The sequence below is a fragment of the Corylus avellana genome, chromosome ca7, assembly GCF_901000735.1.
Source record: "Corylus avellana chromosome ca7, CavTom2PMs-1.0".
Taxonomy (NCBI): domain Eukaryota; kingdom Viridiplantae; phylum Streptophyta; class Magnoliopsida; order Fagales; family Betulaceae; genus Corylus; species Corylus avellana.
In genome coordinates this window covers 11,376,041-11,401,284 of record NC_081547.1, presented here as the reverse complement: position 1 = coordinate 11,401,284, position 25,244 = coordinate 11,376,041, and the positions used below count along the sequence as shown (strand labels likewise).

Here is a 25,244-nt window from a genome sequence, read left to right as displayed (position 1 = left end):
GTTTCGGCCACCCCCTTGGTGCCGGCCACCCCCTTGGAGCCAAGGGGGTGGCTCGAGCCACCCCCATCCAGCCAGATGGGGGTGGCCAGGTCACCCCCATGGCCAAAGGGGGTGGCAGAGCCCCAATTTTTTTTCCTTCTTTTTAAAAAAAAAAAAAAAAAAAAAATTAAGTGGGTGCCATGTGTCAACATTTGATTGGTCCACGTGGAATTCCGTTAAGTCAACTAACAGAAGGACTAATTTGATCTATTATCAAAACCACAGGGACCTCCTGTGATAAAAATAAAACTCTATGGGGAAAAAATAAAGTTATGAAACCCTAGGGGGGTATTTAGTATTTAACCTTAGTTTCAAATATTACCTTCTTTTTTTCTTATAAATCCCAGAAATCCCACACTTATAACCTCAGAATTTCCCTTGACAGGGAGGACCAGTACTGTAAGGCTAACAATTGGTCCCTTTGAAATTAAGAAGCTGAAATATGAACAATTAAACAGAAAATATAAGCAAGCTGCTGGCTGTTATCAAAAACCAATGCACATGCTCTCACACACGCAACCATAACAAAAAGAAGAAAACCTATTAAAATGCAAAAACATAAATGAAATTAAGAAGTGACATTGAGGGCTCATCAGGGGACAAAAAACTACCTCCCAGTCTGTGCAGATTGGAAGCAAACGCTTTAAGTTGCTACACTGAGCTGCATATACAGCTGCTTCATATTTACCACCATCTTGCTCTGCAATTTTCTTCAAAAAAAATAAAGGTAGAAAAGCCAAGATTCATTAACTCATAAAATTTGTACATTAACCTCATGCAATCACACGAAATGATTGAATATATGAGAATTTACAAGTGCTAATATTATTAAGCTAAGCATTATTGAATCTACTAAAGGCACAGGTCTCTTGGTATAAAAGCAAAAAAGATAAAAACAAATATGCTCCAAACAGCTTCCCCAGCAAAATGTTTGTAGTTTCGTTTCAAACTCTCAAGAAAGATGCCAGGGATTGGCAGGGAATGTTACCTCTGAAAGAAACTAGAGCCACAAATATAACCTTATGAAGAGAAATAGAGCACAGAAATCAGAATCAAACATGTATCGGCAAGACGTGAAAATGATAGAAATCTCTCCGATGGGGGGTCCTTTCAACCCTACCTCTGATGCACAATAGGAAGCCCATTTCCAAAGACGCCATTGGTGACCTGGGCCACTTTCCAGTTCGATGGCTTGCAAAATTCTATTCTTTCCATTCTTTCCATTCTTCACCAGCGCTTCAACAGAAGGATATAGGTCCAACCCTCCAAATGGGCACAATGTTGCAGCTCTCCATGGCTTCAAAATGTTAACATGTATGAGAACATCACCTAGAAGCATAAACCATAACCTAATTAATCAAGATCATTGGTTACCTGTCCAGCAGACCGGCAAAGATCGCATGCCTCTTCCAGTCTTCCAGCCCTTAAAAGTGTCCAGACATCTTCTAAAAGAGATTCATCTTGTTTCTGTTGAGCTAAGACTGTTATTGGCGCATTTAAGGAAAATACATGCACTTTCAGACTTGAATGTTTCAAATACTTTCTAAGAGTTCTGTATTCATGAAAATTATATTAAATAATAACTATTGTCGGTGTAGACACCAGAATTCAGCATAGTCATGTGCCCCACAGTAAGATCACACAATGGCTATTATGCAGTTCCTAACGCAATTTCCATAGTATCATTCAAACATATTTGTATTTGCATTCAACAAATTGCGAAGGAAATATAATATGTGAGCATAGCTAGCATTAAAAGATAACAGTGTAGAGTGTAAACTTGATAACAGTGTAGAGCGTACTTTGTCATCAGGTAGCTGATGAGCATGTTCGCGTGTTGGAGCATCAAAATCCAAGTGATGAACTGTATTTGTATTGGAGGCTCCTTTCTTAAGATACCGTTGAGTATGATGCCAAACTCCAGAGCTAGGGAGATAGGTACCAACATGAGATCCTCGCACCTGCAAATATTGAATAATTTCCATGTCATACAAAAACAATGTACTCTTAGTAAAAAAATTCAATGCGACAATCGTAAAGCTTTATAAGCATATTCTTTTTTTAATAAATAATAGGAATTTTATGAAGAAAACAAAGGCATACTCTATTTACCACAGAAAAAGTGGAAACACCGACCATTATCCCATCATACTAACTAAAAGATTTGCATTTTAAAAAGAACAGAAAATCCACATTTCATTTCTGATGTAGACCAGTTTGCAAGTAATTTCATGGAGAAGTTTGAAAGGCATAGTTCATGTTGCTCAGAACTAATTCCTAAGAGCCTCAATCACTACTTCGATCAACCAAAGCGATAAGATCCATGCCATAATAATTCCAAAGAGCTTTGATCACTAGTTTGTAATTAAACTTAATCAAATTTCTTACCCCCAAACCTGCTAATTTTATCGGAGTACAAATTTTCTACCAATTCATTAAATGGTACTTAAACTCATCACCAAGTCAACCACATAAAAAATCCCTCTGAAGTTTTTAAGCATATTAACCACGCCTATGGGAATAGGAAAGAGAGAAAAATAATATGTCGGCAGATCAGAAAGCGTGCTTTCTATCAAGGTCAACCTACCTCCCTTAGACAAATAAAGCCTCTTCCAACCAGCTTGTAATAAGCTCTCAAAAGAAGACCCAAATACTTCATCAACAAAGATGCCACTCTGCACCCAAGAATTTAAGCCAAACCTTCTACATCACCCACATTACCCATAGGAACTAGCTCTAATTTAGCCACGTTAATCTTCAGCCTTGAAACCACTTCAAAAAATAAGAATAAACACCTTAGATGACGGAGTTGTTCACAATTTGCCTCACAAAAGATCAAAGTATCATCCGCAAACAATAATTGCACACTATAATCTCTTCATTATTCCTCAACCCCACCTAAAATCTTGATAAGAGTCCCTTATCCATTATGACAGACATCATCCTACTCAATGCCTCCATAACAACCACAAGCAATAACAGGGACAACGGAGCCCCTATCTTAAACCACGTGAACTGATAATGAAACCTTCCAATGGAGAATTGCACCGTAGAAATACAATGCTCTATTCAATCTCATCATCTCTCCCTAAAGCCACATCTCTTCAACAAATATAACAAAAACTCCCAATTAACATGATCATAAGCCTTCTCTAAATCCAATCTACACAACGCTCCAAGTTCCGCAGATCTAATCCGACTATCCAGACATTCATTAGCTACCAGGACAGATTCCAGAATTTGTCCACAGCATCAGCTTTCTTAGGGATAAGGGACACAAAAGTAACATTAATGCTCTACTCAAACTTCCTTCGTCTGTGAAACTCCTTGAAAACTTCCATGATGTCCTCTATCAAAACTTCCCAACACTTCTGGAAAACAGCCATAGAGAAATCATTAGGGTCTGGGGTTGTGCTAAATATAAGCCAAATGCGGAAAAAAGCAGCGTTATGTGGAGTTTAATGTGGGTGACTTTGTGTGGGCCATGTTGACCAAGGATAGGTTCCCCGTCGGTGAATGTAACAAGCTTACTGCCAGGAACATTGGACCATTGGAGATAGTTGAAGCGTCTAAGCCCCATCAAGACATCTGATGTATTTAATGTCAAGCATCTAGTTCCTTATATTGGTGATTCTTTTGATGATGATGCGAATTCAAGGGCGAATTCTCTCCAACCCTAGGAGGATGATGTGGACTAGTTTGCCAATAATTTCATGGAGAAGTTTGAGAGGGAGAGGGAGAGTTCGATCAATCAAAAGTCAAGGCTCAATCAATTGAAAGGATGAGATGTTGCTCAATGCTAATTACTGAGAGCCTTGATCACTAGTTCAATTGATTGAAGTGATGAAGTTTGTTCGGTAGTGATTCCAAATAGCTTTGATCATTATTCGGTCGATCTAAAATGCTATGTATAGCTTTATTGATCAAACTTGCAATATGGGTAGTTTTGTATTTTGCTTTCAAGGTTGCGACCCTACTTTTACTTAGACTCAATAAGGATGGTCTAGCCGACCAAACTTTGTATTTCCAGTTTTCTCAATAAGAAACAATTAGAGAGTGATTGTTCTTCAGTTTTCCTGCAATTATTATTTTTTTCTTGGACCTATGGAAGAATTGTGAATTATTGTGCTTGTAGATTCAGCTTCCCGCTATGCCACGCTACATCAATTTCTGAGTCTAAATCTTCTTCTTAAGACACCTCCATACCCCACCATAGAAACTTAAGCTTGAGTAACATTTGCTCAAAGATTAATTAATATGTTAAACTTGTTCAAAGGTCTATACCAATTCAAAGGACAATAGAAGTACAGGTGTGAGCAGTGGTAAAAGTCGGAAAAGCTAAAAACTAGTGTCGTAGGTTACCAACAGATTGCATCCTATGATTTATACTCTCATGTAAATCATTTGAATAATTCACAATATACAAGAGATCAAGCACGCACTATAGCATCAAAGGATTCCAATTAAGGCAAAACAGTTGGATTTTAGAAGGTTTCCTCAACTGCTATCCGAATTAATATGGTCAACCACAAGTATTCTTTCTGGCCTTGTCCTTTTCAGTCTATAATTATCTCTACAGTTGGCTCAAAGCCTAATATATTAATTTTCATGCCTTCAACCACATTTACATTTCCCCTTTCCCCTCTCCTGTATTTAGGAAAAAAAAAACCCCCACATTTACATTAGAATTCCCTGATCCTTTTAGGCTCAACCAGGACCACAAAGGCCGTTAGCAGTACCTATTCCCAAACTTTAACTTCGTAATGCGTCAAAAAACTGACTAGGCATGTCTTTTTAAGGAGATGCCCAAGCTGACCTGAACCCAACCAAAAAGTTGTCACAGCATTTATCTAAAACAGTAACATATACAATTTTGACATATATGTGACAGCATTATTCTATGGTCAATCGTTCTAATCAACTTGTGATGGCACCAAAAAAAAACAGCACATGACAGATTCTAACACTGCTGTGATAGTAGTCATCTATGATTAATCACTTTTTAGCAGCGTCACTTGTAAGCATCCCCAATACTCTTTTTCTCAAACCAGAAATCCCATAAGACCTAGCAATATCTTGAGATGCAACAGAAGGCCCATCAGAAGAAGAAAATGGGACAGATAATAATAATAATAATAATAGTTACTTGTCAAAAAAATAAAATAATAATAATAATAGCAGAAACTTCTATTAAAGACAAGATAAAAAAAAATTTTACTCAGCCAATAAGAAAGACAAGAAATACTGTCTAGCAAGCGGTCCCCTGACAAACAAATTAACAATCAACACTTCTAACCAATTTATATATTTTAAAAATGATACACACAAAACTGATCACCTTGCTTTCCAAGTCAAGTGCTTTGGAGGCTAAACCTTCAAGCCATTGAACAATACGAAGGCATAATTGTGCCGTATGATCATCTGCAACAAACTGGCATGCCTCCAAATGCGAAGTTTGGGGGGACTGTCATAAGTCAACCACTTTAAATGAGAATAAAGTCATCATTTTTTATAAATAAATAAAAATTAAAAAAAAAAAAATCAAACAAAAGAACATTTTGTCTGTACAAATTATAGAAGAATATTTTCCTATAAAGTAGCACATGCGAGAAAAATGCATCACCAGGATTAACTCTTTCGGGAGTTCTTCAGACACTGCATGAAGAACAAAAATCATCAAGCACTAAACCCAAAGCTTAATAGGGTAAGATTGGCAACCACCAAAACCAACTAAAATAAGAATACAACAGCTACACCATAAACAATGGCCTTCCCATTAAAGCCTAAATGTAAAGCCACCTAGAAGGCATGTTGTTAAGATAAGGAGAACACAATTGATGTAACCGAAAAACAAAAAACACAATTGCAGTAGAATAAAAAGGCCACATAGCAATATTACTGTTTTTGTATCATGGTTGAGGCAAGCATATTAAAAAGTAACTGCAACAATGATTTATGCATTGGTTACTCTCATAAAGCAGTCTTTGTAATTTTAGAAACAACAAAGAAGAATTAAATCATGCAGTTTAAAAAAATAATGAAGGTTTGGTCTATTTCCTATTTTTTGTTTTGGTGAGGAAACCGTGTGGGGATAGGGAAGAGAGGCTACACACATACACATCAAAGAGCAGCATCAAAGCTTTGAACATAGCCACACAGAGCTTATCATAGAAATTTTAGAGTATATAGATACTCAATATGTTCTTCTCCTTTTCCTTTTTAGGATCTGTGGGATGCACTAAACCATAGGGAGGGGTTGTTTGTCTGTCTTGAGGTGTAATCTCTTGTACTGGGGTTGCACCCCTCTCTTTGACCCCTTTAATGCATACGCTATCCATAAAGAAAGGTTGGAATCAAAAGAGTATAAATCATTGTAAATATTTAATACTGCCCAGATATTTAAATAAAAAATTGTTAAAATTATAATTTAACAACCTCTGTTTCAAGTAGCACACACATGTCCAAAATATCCTAATTCTCAAACAAGATTTAAACTGGAGCAGTCTCAGTAACCTACATTTATCATACATTTCACATACACAGACATGTACAGACATTTCCTACCAAACTCTTAACAAACTGAATCCAAGAAGCATCAGAAGTAGAAGAGGTTAACGATTAATTTCCTTTCCCATAAAGGTACCACAAAAGAGACCAGGAAGCAGCCTCATCAAGCAGGAGCTGAGCCTTCTGCCTCATCAATTGGTCCTCCACAACCCCATGCCATGCACTGGACCCATACCTATGGAAGCAACGCACATAAAAGAGTCAAACAGACACCAAAGAAACTGATATTACCTTCTTCTTTTTTGATAAGTAATGGAGATTCTATTAAAAGCATACGGCACTGATATTACCTATATTATACCAAGAACAAAGAATATTTATGATTTTCGAATTGCACATATGTTATAATTCTAATGGCATGTCAAAGACTCCAAGTCCAGCATAAGTCGGGCATAACTGATGCCAACTAGTATTATTTTATAGTATCATCGTTTGTTTCAAGACAAAGTACCTCAGGCAACCACGGCAAGAACAGTAGTAGGGATAAACTGCAAGGCTCCTTGATTCAATATCCAGATCAAGTTACAATCATATTATCATACCCAAGATATAGGTAAGTGCCCATTTGGGTATGGCCCAAGCATCACTGGGATATTAAACAATGGCTTCTCCTCAATTAGTTTGCTTCTGCAATCTGGGTTATCTAGCCAAGAAGAGCAATAGTTCTCTTTCACTTTGTGAAGATTAGACATTGCACTTGCATGGATTCTCTTTTATTGTTAAGACCTTATAAAATTTGTGGAATATTTAGAAAAGGAAAATGATTAAAAAAAGAGCGATAGATTTAGGAACGAAAACTCCAGTGGACAGCTTTGAGCTCACTGTTTAGCCTTTGTCTTTCTTTACATGCTTCACTAATTGGATTTTACTAAAACTGCAACTTCTTCTTTTTCTTTTTCTTTTTCTTTTTCTTTTTCCTCCTTTTGACACCTTTGATGATACATTTTTATGTGCATCTTCTGTCTTATTGATTTTATGTGAAAACTATCTCTTATTATACTAAATTGCTTCTCTACTATATCCTTAAATGAATGGAGAAAGAAGGCATCACAGAGACATTACACTAGATTCAAGAAAAGCCTGATCACTACAGTAATAAAAATTAAAAAATTACCCTGGTCCAAACTGAAGAGTTTAGACCCACTACAGAGTCATTGCCCACATCACTACATTAACAAATGGAGAAAGGTAAATGAATTTTTATTTTTTTTATAAGTAAAGGAAATTAACACTTGAGACATCAAACTATATGTGAATTTTGTGCATTGGCATACTAAAAATGTATATAGTAGCTCATAACTATTCTTAATAGTAGAGGACACACCTAATTGACTCTGAAACATTTCGGCAAGATCTCTCAAATCTTCTTATCAGATCAGGAATAGGCATCAAACCTGCAAAGAAAATTCACCGTAGAAGTAACATGAACAGATCAGGAATAGGCATCAAACCTGCAAAGGAAATTCACCATAGAAGTAACATGAAAGGTACAATATGGTACTTCAAACACTATCAACTTCAACAAAATATTTTTCAGTTATATGAGAATTCAAGCTGAGAACATTTTCTGAATCGATAATCACTTCATGCCAAGCCCCAATGAGGCCACCATCCAAATAAAATAGCAACTCTGATAATAAATTATGCGGCCATGAATAGTGACAACATTATTGAAACAAAAAAGTGATGTTGAAAGTGATGATATAGTTGAAAAAAGATTAATTATTTTGATCAATGCTGATATAGGAAAGCCCACAAAAGCATAGCTGATTGTTGCTAGAGATACTAAGAGATCAAAGCAAGAGCATGGAGATCAAAATCACCACCAAATGGCAAAACTTATGGGCTAGATAGCTAGGGAAAAGAAAGAAAATAACTTTCTTTGCTGAAAATTTTTTCAAGTCTAATTACACCCATTAGGCACACTTTTATACCATAGAAACTGTTAGAATAATAATTAAATTGTTAAATTCATCATATCCTATTATCTTAAACTTTTGCGATAACCAGTAATTTAACATGGTATTAGTACAAAGGTCATAAGTTCAAACCATGACTCCACATTATATATACCTTCCATTTAATTGAATATTCCATACATTAAGCCGCACTTATTGAATAGGAGTTTAAGGCCTCACACAAGCGAGAGTGTTATTAGAATGTTAATTAAATGACTTATCAAAAAAAGAGTGTTAATTAAATTCACCATTTCATATTAGTATAGACTTTTGAGACAAATTGGTGATTTAACAAATTGGTTTTGAGGGCTTTGGGCTTCTTTGGGTATTTGTTTTTGAGGGTTTTTGGGTGGGTTTGTTGGGGTTCTTTTGTGGGTGAGCTTCGGCTTTCTCTTTTCTTTTTAGTTAGGCGTTTCCGCTTGTATACTTCCAGTGTACGTAGGGGCGCCTTACGCTTTTAATAAAACTTCTTATTACTTATCAAAAAAAAAAACATAATATAAAAGTGAAAGTTCTGAGTTCAAAGCATGTCTCCACAGTTTGTTGTTTAGAGGGAGTTTGGGCTCACGCGTAAAAGAGACTCTTAGAATAATAATTAAATAGTTAAATTCACTCTTTCCAAACAGGTTAAGTTTTTAGGATAAATGTTGATTTAATACAATATTACAGCTGACTTCCCATTTCAATTAAATATGCATGTGTTGGGCTTCACTTGTTAAGAAGTTTGAGCTCACACATAAAAGGGTATATTAGAATAATAATTAAATGATCAATTCACTTTTTTCTATCAAGTGAAGCTTTTGTGACAATTGGTGATTTAACAGAAACTCCAATTAAAAATAAATCCTAGCCCTTGAAAATAGTAAAATCTCACCCAACAAAAATAACCTAAATAAAAGGATTCAAAAAGACATAAAGCCATTATTAAAAAAAAAAAATGTCACAGTGCCACGATATGATATTGAAGATAAACACCACTGCAGTGACATGAAAAGTAGCCTTTTTTCTCTAAATTTTCTGCTCCTAAATCAATCGCAATATCAAATATAAATACTTATTTCAAGCACCTTGAAGAGCAGAATCAAGTAGAGATGCAAATAGAGTAAAAGTAGTGTCTCCACCATCTGCCAAAGTTTCATCCTCATGCTTGCAAGCTTTTAGCGAATAGCGAAGTGAATCAACACCAGCATCCATATCTGACATTCCATAACTATCAATAGATGGTTTCCTTTTAGAAGCAGATTGTGTCCTTGCAGGTGTTCCTTGTAAATGATAAGCATCGATGCTCTCAACCTCTTGTTTAATATTTTCAAGAAGAAGGGCAGCATTAGTTGGGCTATGGATATTCTGTCCATCATACAATAGCCTGGATTCACTGAACTTTGATGTTGAAATTTCTTGACCGGGCGATATGCTTGATGCTGAGTGCCTTTTCCTGCACATATATGTGTTTTAATGCTGCTATATGCATGACAGAAAGCGCAGCTAAATTTATGCAAGAATAAATCACTCATATTATATCGAGGATGATGATCTGAAAGTGAAAAGTAAGTATGAGATTTGGAATTCTGATAACCCCAAAAAGGTAAACCCCCTTACTTTAACTACTGATACAAACATAGCAAAATAAATATACCAGAAAATACCAATACCAAGATTTACCAGCATAAAATACAAGAACAAAGGTGATAATACCTATCAAAAATGCAATATAACATTAAAAGTGAATCCCTTTAAAGCTTTACTTATAAGGACCAGTAAATATTCGTGTAATGAGCAATAACAGGTGATGCATGTACCTAAATCTTTTTTTTGATAAGTACCTAAATCTGAATCTTACATTATACGTCTATTTTCAAATTAGCTCCATTCTTCTTCTTCTTCTTTTTTTTCTTTTCCTTGGAACAAAATTAGTGCCATGTCAAATTTACTGTTCCCAACAAAAGGAAGCTGCACTGAGAAATAACTTCAGAAAAAAAAAAAAAAAAAAAAAAAAAAAAAAAAAGCACAAAAACAGACTCAAACTACTAATCCTAAAATGCCTTGCCACTCACACAGAGAAACTATAAGGACCTTGTATAAAGTGATAAGACTCCCACGGAATTTGACTGGCCACATTCATCTTCTATACAGCATGTCGTGTACAAGTGCATCAGTAAGGAAGGGGCAATTCAAGAATCAAAAACATCAAGCCAATAAGAATCACATTAAAGAAGATCACCAAAATACAAATATATAGCCATAATTGAAAACCATTGAACAGCCTAACAGGTCCTAAAATTGTACAGCATACATATCTCATGCATCCCAGAAGGCAGAAGCAGTTAATCACGGTCGGCATGCTCAATCTTTTTTCTTTTTTAGCCAATTCAGGAACTGAGAGGATGACTCTGACATTTGAAACCCAACAGGTTTCGTTTGAATCAAAAACTAAGAAAAAAGTGGACGATTGAAAGCGTACCCGTATCGGCGAAATCGCTCTCTGACGGAGAGGTCTTCAGGGTCGAAGTAGCTGGGAGAAGTGTCCATGTCGACGTCCATTTCCGCTTGGAAAAGACGTCGTTTCCCTACGATTTTGGAGGGTTGGAGCTCGACTGTTGCTTAAACCCTAGAAAGCTCAAATGGTAGCGCGGGAAGTGGTCGTGCGTGAGAGGTTTTATTAATTTACTTTAGATTAAAACTTCGATAACTTAAAACTCTTGCTGGAGAGGTGAACTCGGACCGCTTGCCTTTTTGATTCACCTTTTGCAGAGGGTCAGAGGACTCGGGGTTGGACTAAAACGCACCGTTTAACGGCCTTCGCCTCTTCAAAACGACGCCATATTGCTGAAAATGCTTGTCAATTGTCATTGTCAATTTGTCATGTGCAAATCTCACCAAAAAAAAAATTATATATATGTGTGCGCGCTAAATTGTCTTGAAATGTGACCTTTAAGGTTTTAACGACGGCAAATAATTTATTGTGATATGCTTGTGTACTAAATAAAATCTGCTGCATAACTAATGTTTAAATATCTAATGGAAATGTCTCTGAGAGGTAGTTTATTTTTTATTTTTGAACGAATTATCTCTTCATTGATATAACAATTAAATGAGACAAAATGCTCTCTACAATGCCAAAGATATAATTTGAAATTTTTACAACTCAAACATTATTTATAACATGCATAATAGCCTCTCGAGCTTTTATAGGACAATATCTATGAAAAATCACCGTCTTAATCAGTTTCAGATCTACAGCAAATTCTGGCGAATTACGTCTCTATCCGCTGTCAGGTCCTTGATTCCTTAGCTTTTTTTATTTCCGCTACTAATGCTTTATCAATCTCAATTCATTTTGTTGCCTTTACCATAATGACATGGTTTACTTCCAGAAAAAAGAATTGTAAGGAAACAAAAGACTGACCGAAAACTAATTCTGTTATTCTTAAGGATTTGTAAAAATAAAATTTAAGAAAATGAATAAAACTCAACCCCATATATCGCTACTAAAAGCAAATCTAGAGATAATACATTCTTATTTAAAAACAACGAAAATACAATAACAAAAACCCAACACATCCTCATGCATTCCACGCACTACTGCCGGCCAGCCACGCACCACTAAAAAACACCTTGAGAAGTCAAGACCATTGACACACGCTCCCTGATCGATATATGGTGGAGTTGAGAAAAGGGATGAGGGAAGGGGAAAAGAGAAAGGGGCAGGGAGGGAGGGAGTCATAACTCCCTCCCTCCACTCTTAAGAGATAACTTAATCGGTGGAAGACTGTGTCTCATAAAGTAGAAGTAACTAATTTGAATTCCCCTTCCGGCCCTCTAGACATGTCAAAAATAAATATAACGGAAATTGCCAATCGGGCACTTCATCACCAATAAACAATTAACACATGTTCTTTATGATGAGTATATCGCCCCAAAATTGTATTGATTAAATCAATTCATCCTAGTAGGGTTACTGACAATCTATCTAATGCAGTTAACTGGTAACTGACTAAGGGGATCACCCACAACATGTCATAGTAAATATAAGCAGAATGTGAAATATAAGATCCGATAATTTCTACAACCATAAGGTGTACAAGTAATATCATCAATCATAAGCTCGGAGTTTCCAACCAAAATAATAATTATTAGGCAAACCTAGCACTGCTAAATATTCGCCTAGCATCTTTATCTTAGCAAATTGGCTTCCACTAAAAAAATTGTTGACCTACCAAATCGCAATATACTGCGCATAGGTGAGCAGATTAACCGTTTACCGCTTACTAATTGTTTATTGATCGCCACCGAACCATCGCCGATCGACAACCGACTTACGGTAGTCGGTAGGTGAAATAAAAATATTGTTTCGATATCAGTTCAGTTCGGTAGGCGGTAGAAAAAAAAATTGATCGATTAACCGACAATTAACTAACTTAGCTGATTTTTTAAGTGAACTTTGAATTTTATCTAGTAACTTTTCTTATTGTGTTTGTCCAGCTCATTTGTGGTTATCATTTTGGTCCATGTTCCGTGAATTTACTTGTTATTTTCACTTATAAAACATATTATTTACTAATTATGTAGTTCATTGATAAATCTTAGTATAAAAAATTGTAATGGACAATTAACCGACTTAGCCGATTAACCGAAAAAGTCAAAACTATTCATTGTCGGTATGGAGTCGATTAATTAATCGAATGAACCGACTTTTATGAATCATTAGGCGAAAATGCTCCTACCGATACCGACCAAACTGATACTCACCTTTGATACTGTATAAGTTTAAGGCTTAGTAAATAAATTTAACAGTTGAGTATGAAATAAACTTCCATTATAAATGTTGAAATAAACGTATGTTTTCACAGTTGTATTAGGTATTGCATCTATCATTACATCATAAAAATGTAGTTTTGTTTTGAGAAGTGTAGATATAATCTTAGTAACAATCGCCAATATATTTTAGGGTTAAATACTTTATTCATCCATGTGGTTTAACTTATTTATTTTTTAATTCATAGGGTTTACTTTTTATCACAGAAGGTTCTTATGGTTTGCCTAAAGACAGAAATAGTCATTCCGTCCAAAATTTGAGTCAGCATCAATTATGGTTTGACACATGTCCATATAATTAATTAATAAAAAAATAATTATTTTTTAAAATAAAAACATTAAAAAATTATATTTAATTAAATTTAAAAAAAAATTAAAAATAAATAAATAAATTTTGAGGTGTCTAGGGGTGGTTCAGCTAACCCATGGGGCGTGGCTCCGGTATTGATGATCTCCGTAAGAGCAAAACCCACCCGCCATGAAAAAAATCCCGTAAACCCCCACCGTAGAAACAAGAAGGAAAGTTGGAATAAATAGTCATGAGTCGAAGTAAACCCCCACCAAAGTTTTTCACTGAGTTTGGAAAAATTCTTACCTTCGCCGGTGGCCAAGTTGAAGTAAAGGTCAACAATGTTGGGGCACTCATGGTAGCAAGCCGGGGAGCAAAGCTTGGCGGTGAATTGTGGCTCAAGAAGGGCCAGATGAAATACCAATCATGTTCCTGTCAATCCCACATGCTTGAATGCACTGGTCGGTCTCTATGTACTCAGAAATCCTCTGAACCAACACCTCCGATGACCTGCACTGGTACGCCACGCTTCCATCGCCCGCCACCGACGTCTCAAATATAATTTTTTTTTTAATAAATTTAATTAAATATAATTTTTTAATGTTTTTAATTTTTAAAAAATTTATTTTTTAATTAATTAATTATATGGACACGTGTCAAACCGTGATTAGTGCTAATGTGGCATTCCATCACATTCAGACAAACCAGAGGGACCTTGTATGATAAAAAGTAAACCTTAAGGGTTAAAAAATAAAAAAGTTAAGCCATATGGGTGAATAAAGTATTTAACCCTATATTTTAATACAAGGAAACTTAATCCGGTGTCTTAGGTTATAGCTACCTTATATGGTATACCCAATATATTACACATTCCTAATAGGGTTGGTGCCATCTAATGTAACTTGTAATATAATACTGATGACCCAAATATTATAAGTTATTGTTTATAACACTACTAACCTGTCAATTAAACATGGTTGTGCCCTCGCAAACAATTATTCTCCGGAGGAATTAAAAAAAAAAAAAAATTGGTAAATTATAAACGTGGCATCAAAGTGTTGTTTTTTGGGAATCGAAGGGCATTTTACATTGTCAGACATTATGCTTATAAAGAAGCCCACTGGAACACCCCCCAACGTTTATCCGAAGGAATGGCGGTTGTGCTCCGTTGCTCCTGCTTCTTCACTCCCCCGAACTCCGTCCGATCTCCGCCGTCCGATCCTTCCACCCGAAAATCCCAAGCTCCCGGTCAGTACTCACCCGTACACAATCTCTTTCTTTTCCAATCATTTCTCACCTTTTGCTTACTTTTGAAATTCGAAGTGATCCTTCCTCTCTGCTCTGAATTTTCACTGCTTATTTATCTCCTTAGGCTGTAACCTTAACAGCGAACTCGAATATTCCCCAATGGTAACCTCTGACGGGGTCTTCACATTTTAAGCTCAGTTTGGTTGCTGAGAAAAAAGAGAAAACAATGTACTAAGGACAATAAATTGGATATTATGCTTGAATTTCTGCCTTGTGGGTGGAAGAGAAAAAGGAAAAAAAAAAAATACTTACGAAAATTTAGTTTTTGAGAACAGTGTCTATATTGGATTTTAGTGTAAGCGTTAATTTTTGTTGAGGTTAAAGCTAAATGTGAAATGTGGAGGTTTTGTTGTTGAGGTATGCAAGTAGGATTGAACCTTTTTTTTTCTTTTTTTGTAATTAAAAGTGGAATAACGATATTCCACTTTTAATAAGTTCCCAGAATCAAGGATATTCGAGAAAAGTGTGGAATAACGATAGTAGAAGATGAAACACAGAAAATATGTGATTCTTGAGCTGGTCGTGTTGCGTGATTTTCATGTTAATGGTCTTCATAATGAATAAATTTTTTCAAAACTTTTTATATATGCATAAATACGTGTATATTGTTCATCAACCCACCATCTTTTTACCCATATACAGGAAGGCCTTATGTGGGATAGTTGCAGGGTTAACGACACTAATGTGGAGAATCATTCTATTGCTAATATGGTTATGTTTTCATTGATTGAATCAGGGAAGATGGCTTCTCTTTCACTTAAGATGGATAGGCTTATATCGTCCTTGGGAGATACTTTTTATGGACCATCTGAGTTTTGCTTCACTTTGCCGAACTTACATTGTCAGGTATGATGGTGAGTTCCCCGATATCAGCTGTTATGACTTTCCTAGGAGTTTTGGTTATGATATATGTTGCACTTGCTTGCTTTATCTGTGGTATAAGAAAATCCCAAATTGTAAAATGCAGAGATTAAGGCTCCTTTTTTGTTTTGTGTCTTTGTTTTCTCTTTTCAAAATAAAAACATTAACAAGCAACTCAAAACACAAAAATAGTTTTCACCTTTATGTCACATAGAACACTTTTTTCAAATCAAAAACAAAAAATACCTCATAAAACACATTAACAAATGGAGTTTACAATCCCTACGAAAACTGCTTTAGAGAACATTATTATGCAAAATATTTGTAGGGCCTTTTTTTTTTTTTTTTTTTTTTTTTTTTTGGATCTTTCTAGTAGATATAAGTTGCAAGTTAGCAACTCCTGTCAAGTTTAGAGTTAACTGCCTATTTAAATTTTGCCAAGTTTGGTTTTCATTTGATAGTCATAGGCTCACAACCAAACTAGAGCACCACAAACGGATGGAGTTCATTAACTGTTATTTTTATTTTTATAAGTAATAGAAATTTATTACAAGCGAAAGGGCACATGCCAATACATATGATGTATAGAAAAGGAACACCTAACCAGAAAAGTTTGTTTTAGTGTTATATTTCAAGAAAGATGTGTGTGCTCAAAATTACCATAGCATGCATTAGTTTCCATCCATTTCCTTATGGATTCCCACTTTCATAGCAATTGTTTACCGCTGTGGCAGGGAAACAAACAGTTAAGAATCCGAACAGTGGGATTTCTTGTCAGTAATGCTTTGATGTTAACTACACCTTTCAAAGCTCTGGCAGAAACATGTGAGGCTAATGACTCTGTTTTCAACATGAACATGCCTTTACTGCTAGGTGTGGCCCTTATAGGAGCCACTGTGGGAGGTAAGGTACTATTGGCTTCACGGTATCCTTTACTTCCATTCCTTACCATTACTTTGAAGTATTTATTTGGAATATATATGGACTTTTCTATTATTGGTAAAGTTGATTATGCTTTTTCCCAAAAACAAAAAACAAGAAAACACGTAGATTACTGCATTTATATTTTTTTAAGCATTTTGATGAGCAAATGTAAGAAAGTGCCACATATGGAATGCCCTGGAGGCTGTGGTTTATAACCCAGACAGCCACCTAGGAGTTTGAGATTTAGGCATGGAAATTGCCTGCTAAATGACCAACATGCATGACTTGTTAATGTCCCAGACACCTTGGGCCTTGTCCTAAAGCAGCATTTTCAAGTTGGGAATTGAGTATCCTTAAAGATTTTGGAAAATTCCCGCTAAAAATTTTGATTATGTTTTTGGAGTTGTTATATTAATGTTTCTTAGGTTATATTTCCTTTACTGTCATTGGAAATGATAAGTGGTAGTTTCTACCAATATGTTAAAAAAAGCGGGGGAAAAACAAAATTTTTTCAATTCATTTAAATCCCATAGAATTATTATGCTGAATAATGTCTCCAACAAAATTGAGATTTGAACATTTACTCATAAACTATGTAATCATGGTCACTTTTATTCTTTTTCTTTCTAGGTAAAATCATGGTTAGTTTCATCCTTCTTTTTGGCACTTCTCTTTGATTCATGATCTTCTTTATTTTTTATTTTTTCTCTGCATTAGCTTAAGGTTTGGCAGATGATTGTAAATTATTATTATTATTTTTAAAATTTTTTTGTTAAAACTAATTTTTTAGATACAACTTATTTCTTAGTCTAGATATGCCTTTAAATTTTTGAAGAATTTTTGGACAGTTATACATCTTTGAAGTTAATCACCTCTACAATCTCATATGGACTGTATAGAAACTGAAGTGTCATAAAAATTATTAATTTATCTATGTATTTAATTATCTCATGTATTACATGTTTTATAATTTACATAAAGCATGTTTTTATACAAGTACCCGAAGATTTAGCCACAAATCAATTTTTTTTTTTAGAACTATATCCAGTCCCCCTAGATAAAAATCCTGCTTGGTACTCTCTCTCTCTCTCTCTCTTTCATTTTGAGGATTATAATTGGGAGTGGCTATGTGAATTAAGAAACAAAACCCATTCTATACTTCAGTGCCTGATATCTATCATTTTGTTATGAATATGAAGTTTATATGCACATTTTCCCACTAATTGTTGATTGCCTGTATGGTAGGGTTGCTTGCTCGGCAAAGGAGAGGGGAAATGCAGCGGTTGAATGAACAGCTGCGCCAAATCAATGCAGCTCTAAGAAGGCAAGCTAAGATTGAGTCCTATGCTCCTAGCTTGAGTTATGCTCCTGTTGGTGGAAGAATATCAGAGAATGAAGTAATTGTTGATCCAAAGAAGCATGAGTTGATTTCTCGATTGAAGACTGGAAAGAATTTTTTGAGAAACCAAGAACTTGAGAAAGCATTCATGGAGTTTAAAACAGCTCTTGAGCTTGCTCAGAATTTAAAGGATCCTACTGAGGAGAAGAAGGCTGCAAGAGGTTTAGGTCTGTTTGCATTCCCTTGGTCGTTAACTGCCTCCTAGGTTTGTTTAATAGAAGTGCTATGGCTTATGTCAAATTAGGAAAACAAACAAAAGGCATGTTATGGGATATTTAATTTTAGGGAAAAGGAAAAAAGTCCTACGCATCTAGTTCCAAAAAAGGAAAAAAGCCTGGGAAGGATTTTTCTCTTTTCTTTTATTGTTTTTATGGATAAATCGAAGTGTTTAGCCTTGGTTTGGATTGATTGTTGATAAGACCTTTTTCTCTTATCACTCATTGAGTAATCTCATTAATTGAAGCCCAAAGAATTGTTATAACCATTCTCAGGCAACTAAATGAAACCAATCATGTGCAACCTACTATGAGGTTCCTCTCTATTGAGTATCAAAATCACATTTTTTTCAAGATTTAAGAATACAAAAATGTTTAAATTGACTCTATTAGTCTTTCTAAGCATTAATTTCAGTCAAAATATGGTGTTCTGGATTTCTCAATTACGTTTTGTTATTGAGTTCTATGTGCTTCTTGAACTTTCTTCATTGGTCCATGTTTTTCACTATTTTCTTTTACTTCATATATAATTTCTTAGAAGTAGGTTCAACATTGTTTGTGATTTCTCTACAGTAGCTACCAATCTCAAGTTCTGATTCAAAGTTGATCTTTCAGGAGCCTCCCTGCAAAGGCAAGGCAAGTACCGGGAAGCCATCAAATACCATTCTATGGTTTTGGCAATCTCTCAGAGAGAAGGAGAGGACTCAGGAAACACTGAAGCTTATGGAGCAATTGCTGATTGTTATACTGAGCTTGGAGATCTTGAGCGAGCAGGGAAATTCTATGACAAATATATTTCACGGTTGGAAACTGACTAAATCGTTCCTCTAATCCAGTACATGTTCTTTGTCAATGATGTTTTGAGGTTGTAGTATTAGTTGAGTTTGCTGAAAGCTGGTCACCTGCATTTCCTTGTGGCATTTCATTTTTGTATCTATGTTAAAAGTCACTTGATGGAGAATATCCTCCCGAAATCCCTTTGGATGTCTTGGGGCTTCCATTTGTTTTTAAAACAATCTAGTTGTCGATTGGTATGCCCCATGATATGACAATCAAATCTGGATTTGCGATTTTTTTTGGAACAAAATATCAATCTGCCTTTGAATTTGAATTGGAATTTTGATTCAAGTAAAGAGCCTATTTCTCTTTTATTCTTGTGGTTGACTCACTTCTTTCAGATTGTTTCTCTTTATTAAGAAAGAGTATTGAGTTATGTATGACTTGTGAGCGAAATGAATATGTTGAGGAGATTTTTGATGGAATGTCTAAAACAAATATTACTGTTTGGAATTTCATACAATGCCAGATATATAGCGTGACTTGCACCAAATGCTAAAGCCGTGTTCCCTCATTGAGGTGGTGGTGTGGGGCTTGCTTCCAAGTGATTATCAAAAATTAAAAAAATATCCATTCTATAATGATTTTATGAGCTGAAAATCATTTTTGTGTTACTAATGTGTGCAGAGAAAACATTGCAAAAGTTTCTAAGGTTAGAGATGCATTGGATAATGTTGATGTTTTGGTACTATGCCAGAGATATCTATGTTATTTCCTGGGTTGTGGAAGAGTCCACAATTAAGGTAGATAACACAAAAACAATCACACGCAAGAATACCATAATTATTTGGTTCTTTTCCATGTGAGGTGCATCTATAGGCAGAGATGAACACCAACCATAGATAGAATACGAAAATTAGTGAAGAGAAAATCACTCAAAGCTCCAATACCCTCAAATAGGGTTGTTGAACAAACAAAGCCACTTGAACCCGACCTGAATAGATTTGACTTTCACTCGGTTCACTTAATAAATGAGTCAATTATAGATACAAATTTAAGCTCGATTATTAAATAAGATAAATGATAGTGAATCAGCTCCTATAAGAGAAATGGTACTTATGTATGACATGGCACAAACTGGCTACTTAGAATTAATTATGTTACTTTTTGAATATAAGTTAATGGGAAGACCAATTTGAAAAACATGAATTACCTAGAGAGTGGCACTATTTCTTTACTTTTTTGGATAGATAGTCGATGGGAAAACCTATTTGAAAAACATGAATTACCGGTTGACTGTCCAAATCAAAAAATTCTATGCTAAATTGAAATCGCATAAAAACTCAAAGATTAGGTATAAATTTTTTCCTAGGAAAATAGACTTTGAGGCACGTAGGGCTGTTTGAAATTGTATTAGAAAGCTTAAAATGTACTTTTAGTATCTAAAAGTTGTGTCAAACAAAAGCTTACATGTTTGGTAAAAAATACAATTTTTTTTTTTTTTTTTTTACTCTAAAAATGGCCAAAACGTATTTTTGTAAAAAAAAAAAAAATGAAGCTTTTGTCAAAAAACACTTTTTGACTTAAAAACTATATTTCTCAAATACAATCACAAACATACTCCTAACCTATAAACAAGTGCAAAGGCCATATATGGTGCGTGCTAAGTTAAGCGAATATAACTTGATCTATATAAATTGAAAAGGAAATTTAAAAGAAGTTATAATTAGTTTGATTTTTTTTATTTTTGTTTTTTAAAAGTGTTTGTTTGGGAAAAAAAAATAAAAAATTAAGAAGTTCTCCTCAATTTTCAAATACTAAAACCGCTCGATTCCTTTCCAAAAAAAAAAAAAAACAGCACTTCTTTCTTAAACAACACTTCTCCAAATAAGTTTTTAGATGTGATCCCGCCACTAAAGTACTTTAAAAGAAAAGAAAAGAAAAAAACCCACAAGATATTGTAAAAAATAAAACACTTTAAATAATGTCCCACACCCAGTGACGGAACTAGAAACTTTTCTCATATGCATGCTGCACTCTCGAAAACAATATGAATTTTAGGGATAGACGTATGGCATTTTAATTCATGGGTTTGGGGCATTACGGTCATATGCGTTTTCTTGTTTGAAAGGCCCAATGCATTCTTAAAAAATTTGGATTGTTTTTTACGGGTCTAAGCCAAACAAAAAATTGTGGACTACTTTCTTTTGAGCCCAAGTCTCAAATGCAAATTTTAAAAGTAAAATTAATAAAAAAAATTATAAAATCGGGGGTGGCCATGGCCCACCCATTATGTGCATAGGTCCGTCTCAGTGAACGACTAATAATACAATTGTTCAAGGGAATTAAGGAAACTATTGGAAGGCCTAGCTACCGACAGGCTTCCTGATGAATGGCTATCAAAAGCTAGAAGGTCTAGTGGCCCACAGCCTAAACAAACAAGAAGGATTTGAGCACATCCTTCCTAAGATATAACATCAAATAACTTATTCTTTATTCCCCTACCTCAACTAATTACAGTTTTTACTAAAAGTGTTTGTATGTAAGTTTTAGTTGCTAGAATCAAGACGTAATCAAGGGAAATTAAATTATTGGAGGGTCTAACTACTGATGGGCTTCCAATACCCACCCACCAAATAGCTCAAAAGGTCCGACGACCCACAACTCAAACAACTAGCAAAGATCCGAATGCATCATTTTTAAGATAGAACGTCCAATAACTAACAAGAAATGATAGGGATACCAAATCTTTTATTCATTGGAAAGAATCAACACAATTAATCAAGTGAAACACTACGGATACTAATAAATAAGTTACACATCATTTTAGTACATATCACTTAGTAAAAGATTTCGCGTACCCTTAACATTTCTCCTAACTAATTATTCATTCTATCAACTCAACTAATTATAATTTTTACTAGAAGATGTTCAACTGATCTCCAAATAAAAATTTGGGGAAAGTGCACATACCTCTTTCAAACTACTACCCAATTGACAATGTTTCCTCAAACTACTAAAAATTGTCAATGTTCCCCTAATGATGAAATTACTCTTAGTAAAATAAAAACAAAAATACTAAAACTTCTAAAAAAAACTTAAAACTAAAATTAAAAAAAATATATTCTAAAGGGTGGCAAATTTTAAATTAAAAAAAAAATTCTTTTTATAAGAAAAAAATTAATTATTTTTTTAAATTGAAATTTTTTGTTTTGTTTTATAAATAAAAATTTCTGTTTTAAAAAATTGTTAATTTTTTTAAAAATAAAAATAAAAATTTCCATTTTAAAAATAAAATTGTTTTTTTTTAAAATTTATTTTATTTTTTTTTAATTTCTAAGGGTATTTTTGTCTTATTGAGAAATATATAGGAACATTTTTATCTTTTTGCTAGTCTTAGAAGAGACATTGACAATATTTTAATAGTTTAAAAAGAACATTATTAATTTATTAGTAGTTTGAGGGAACATGTGAACTTTATCTTAAAAATTAATTGATGTGATAAAAAGATGAAAATAATTTTAAATTTTTTTAAAAGTAAAGATAATTATTTGGTAATGTAAAAAAGAGTTTGATTTTTAAAAATAAAAAAGGCACTCGAAAGTTGACAAAAAGGGAGGTAATCTGTCAGACAGCTGTACGACCATCCCAGCCTAGTAATGGCTGAGAACGATCCTCTACTGCATCAATGACCCGAGGACCATGACGCTGTCAATCACGCTCTGATCGCACAGCCATGGTTCATCAACCAGATTTAGGTTCCTGTCTCCTTAGAACTCAAGGATACAGAGGTACGAGCCTATAGAACAGATCCTGTTCAAGTAAGGTCGTACCCAACTAAGCAGAAATCGCGCCATATAAATAGCTTTTCTATTTCATAACTATTCGATGTGGGACGCGTGCGCTTCATTACTTAATTTACTTTTGTCATCTAGGACCCTAGGTTACTGTAAAGCTCTATGCGTGCATCGCCGATACTACTATAAAAGGACTTTATGCATCTCAAGGGATGGGGCTTCTCTGTAGCTTTGGAAAAATAGTAAGGAATAAATAATTAAGAGAGCTTAGCATACTAATTAAATATATCATTTTTTTATTAGTTTAATCTTTTGAAACAAGCAAGGATTTAACATTATATTAAAACCAAAGTTCTCAAATGTGTTAACCTTCACTTATTAAGAAAAAAAGTTTAAACCTATACGTGAGTGAGAGTGTTGCAATATTAATTAAATAAATAAATTTAAGTGATGATTTATATACATGTCCAAGATGTAATGCTTGACCAATGGTTACATGTCTTTTGCGAACAAGACAAAAAACGCAAATTGAGAATATCACATTAACAATTGAAGACGTGTGACATCCTAGATTGCGTCTTGTATATATAAACCTAAGCTGAATCAACAATTAGTATATTTGTGACTTGTGAGCGGCCAATGCAACATTAATGTATAATCTAAGTACTTCTTTCTTCCGTTACAACTAACGAAGGCTTTGATAAATAGATTCCAACAAAATGCCTTTTACTTTCTCCAAATGATTTTGTGTTGTAGGATGTTTCTAAACGTCAATTTTCGTAGATCTTAAATCTAGAAAATAAAAAGAAGAGTGGAATAAATCGAGGGCTGTTATTACTTGTAAATGACCACCGCCTCGGCTCCTCCTACAGGTCTTTTTTTTTTTTTTTTTAAAATGTATAAATATTAATTTAATAAATTGAGTTAGAAGAAACTTTATTCACCACTTCTGGGTTGTGTAACTTTTGGCAAAGATTATGATGTATTTGTTCAAATTAAGTTGGAACATATACTTTAAGGAATTTTATTTTTCTTGACAAGTAAAAACCAAAAAAGAAAATCTAAAAACGCTAACCTTTGATATAAATAAAGGTCTTCTATTGAAAAACTAGAAACCCTAAACCCTGCTCAATTTTCTATAATTTTTATTATTTTTTTAAAAAGCTCATATTATTAAATATAATGATTTTTGGGTTGGGAGACACTATGCCTAAAATTTATTTCACCGTTTGTTTTTATTATTGATTTTTGTTAAGATTGATTGGATTATCTATTTTTATTATTGAATATCAAACAAGTGATAGGCGATCGCTACTAGGATAAAACCCAAAAGAATTATGAGATGCAACCCATTTTGCTTGTGAGAATTCACAGTCATCCTCATTTGCTTCAGGAGAGAATGCACATTAACTTGTGCGGAATTATGCACCATTGGTAAATTTTAAAAGTTATTTTGTAGAATAATACGGAAGCATTTAAAACTTGTCATACTTTCAGCTGTCATCATTTTTAAAGTGATGTAAGAAAAATACAAAAGTAATTTCCAAAATTATTCATCACTACCAGATCAAATTCGGTGGCCAGCTCGAGATCAATTGATAAACATTTTGATTGACGAAAAGAATTTGGATGCATACTCACATAATTGTGCTGGATGGGTGGGGAATTGTGCAAATTATGAGACCGACCAAATCAACCCAAAACAAAATATACCACATTTTTAACACATACAACCATCAAACCAAAGACAAAAGTAGGGCTTAACTAAAGGGGATTGCCTGATCCATCTAGCAATCTTATGGAGGCTACCACTAAATGATCCTTTTTTTTTAAAAAAAATACTCCCCAGTTTTTTATTTATTTAAAAACACTTCTCAATTTACCAAATAATTTTTATTTTGTGGACTTTACAAATCTTTTTCAATTATAGTTAGGGGTATTACACTAGCTGATTATGAATTTGGCTTAGCTCGGTTCGGTTAAACTCAATTCAGTCTTAGTTTAAATAATAAAAGAATTATTTGTAAACACAAAAATTTGCTCAAAATATTAAACAATCCATATTTATATAAACTTGGCTTAAATAATGCTCGCGACCACGACTCATATAAGTTTGACTCGACTCATTTGACTTCAATCCTCAGTTCTTGTGTGTATGCATGCGTGAAATATGTGTATGTGAAATATTCTTAAATAAGGGAAAGGCCACCTTACACTCGTACCTAAACAGGATATACATACCGTTATGACCGAAGGCGAATAGGATAAAGAAATCCACAAACCTGGATAGCAATA

The 25,244-nt window shown here is 34.3% G+C and overlaps 2 protein-coding genes and 1 non-coding gene across 5 annotated transcripts in view; 1 reads left to right on the top strand and 2 right to left on the bottom strand.

Moving 5' to 3' along the window:
* Positions 1-11,291, bottom strand: part of LOC132186657 (nuclear pore complex protein NUP107) — a 26,690-nt gene extending 15,399 nt beyond the window's left edge. Inside the window, exons 1-10 of one of the 3 annotated variants that reach the window (XM_059600641.1) lie at positions 11,026-11,291; positions 9,632-9,999; positions 7,931-8,000; positions 6,668-6,781; positions 5,663-5,696; positions 5,378-5,503; positions 1,842-2,000; positions 1,414-1,506; positions 1,160-1,336; positions 651-749 (exon numbers count right to left, since the gene is read on the bottom strand). In XM_059600641.1, the coding sequence (XP_059456624.1) occupies positions 651-749; positions 1,160-1,336; positions 1,414-1,506; positions 1,842-2,000; positions 5,378-5,503; positions 5,663-5,696; positions 6,668-6,781; positions 7,931-8,000; positions 9,632-9,999; positions 11,026-11,105 (1,320 nt within the window). In that variant the 5' untranslated portion in view covers positions 11,106-11,291. Of the gene's footprint in view, positions 1-650; positions 750-1,159; positions 1,337-1,413; positions 1,507-1,841; positions 2,001-5,377; positions 5,504-5,662; positions 5,697-6,667; positions 6,782-7,930; positions 8,001-9,631; positions 10,000-11,025 lie in introns of those variants that run through there. The other 2 variants (XM_059600642.1, XM_059600643.1) reach the window with 2 other exon arrangements.
* Positions 11,292-14,754: 3,463 nt separating this feature from the next.
* LOC132188843 (protein FLUORESCENT IN BLUE LIGHT, chloroplastic) lies at positions 14,755-19,440 on the top strand. The gene is made up of 5 exons (XM_059603408.1): positions 14,755-14,916; positions 15,713-15,822; positions 16,572-16,740; positions 18,007-18,327; positions 18,991-19,440. Exons 1-5 carry the CDS (start codon positions 14,820-14,822, stop codon positions 19,191-19,193), a joined length of 900 nt encoding a protein of 299 aa, XP_059459391.1. The 5' UTR covers positions 14,755-14,819; the 3' UTR covers positions 19,194-19,440.
* Positions 19,441-22,773: 3,333 nt separating this feature from the next.
* On the bottom strand, positions 22,774-22,983 carry LOC132188912 (small nucleolar RNA U3). Its single transcript, XR_009440971.1, has one exon. It is a non-coding gene; the product is annotated as a small nucleolar RNA U3 (small nucleolar RNA).
* Between the last annotated feature and the right edge of the window lie 2,261 nt (positions 22,984-25,244).

Bases quoted from the DNA above. Each gene is read 5' to 3' on its own strand.
- LOC132188843 (XM_059603408.1), top strand. From the start codon at position 14,820: ATGGCGGTTGTGCTCCGTTGCTCCTGCTTCTTCACTCCCCCGAACTCC. The intron at 14,917-15,712 runs GTCAGTACTCAC...TGATTGAATCAG, and splicing joins CCGAAAATCCCAAGCTCCCG to GGAAGATGGCTTCTCTTTCA. The intron at 15,823-16,571 runs GTATGATGGTGA...CCGCTGTGGCAG, and splicing joins TGCCGAACTTACATTGTCAG to GGAAACAAACAGTTAAGAAT.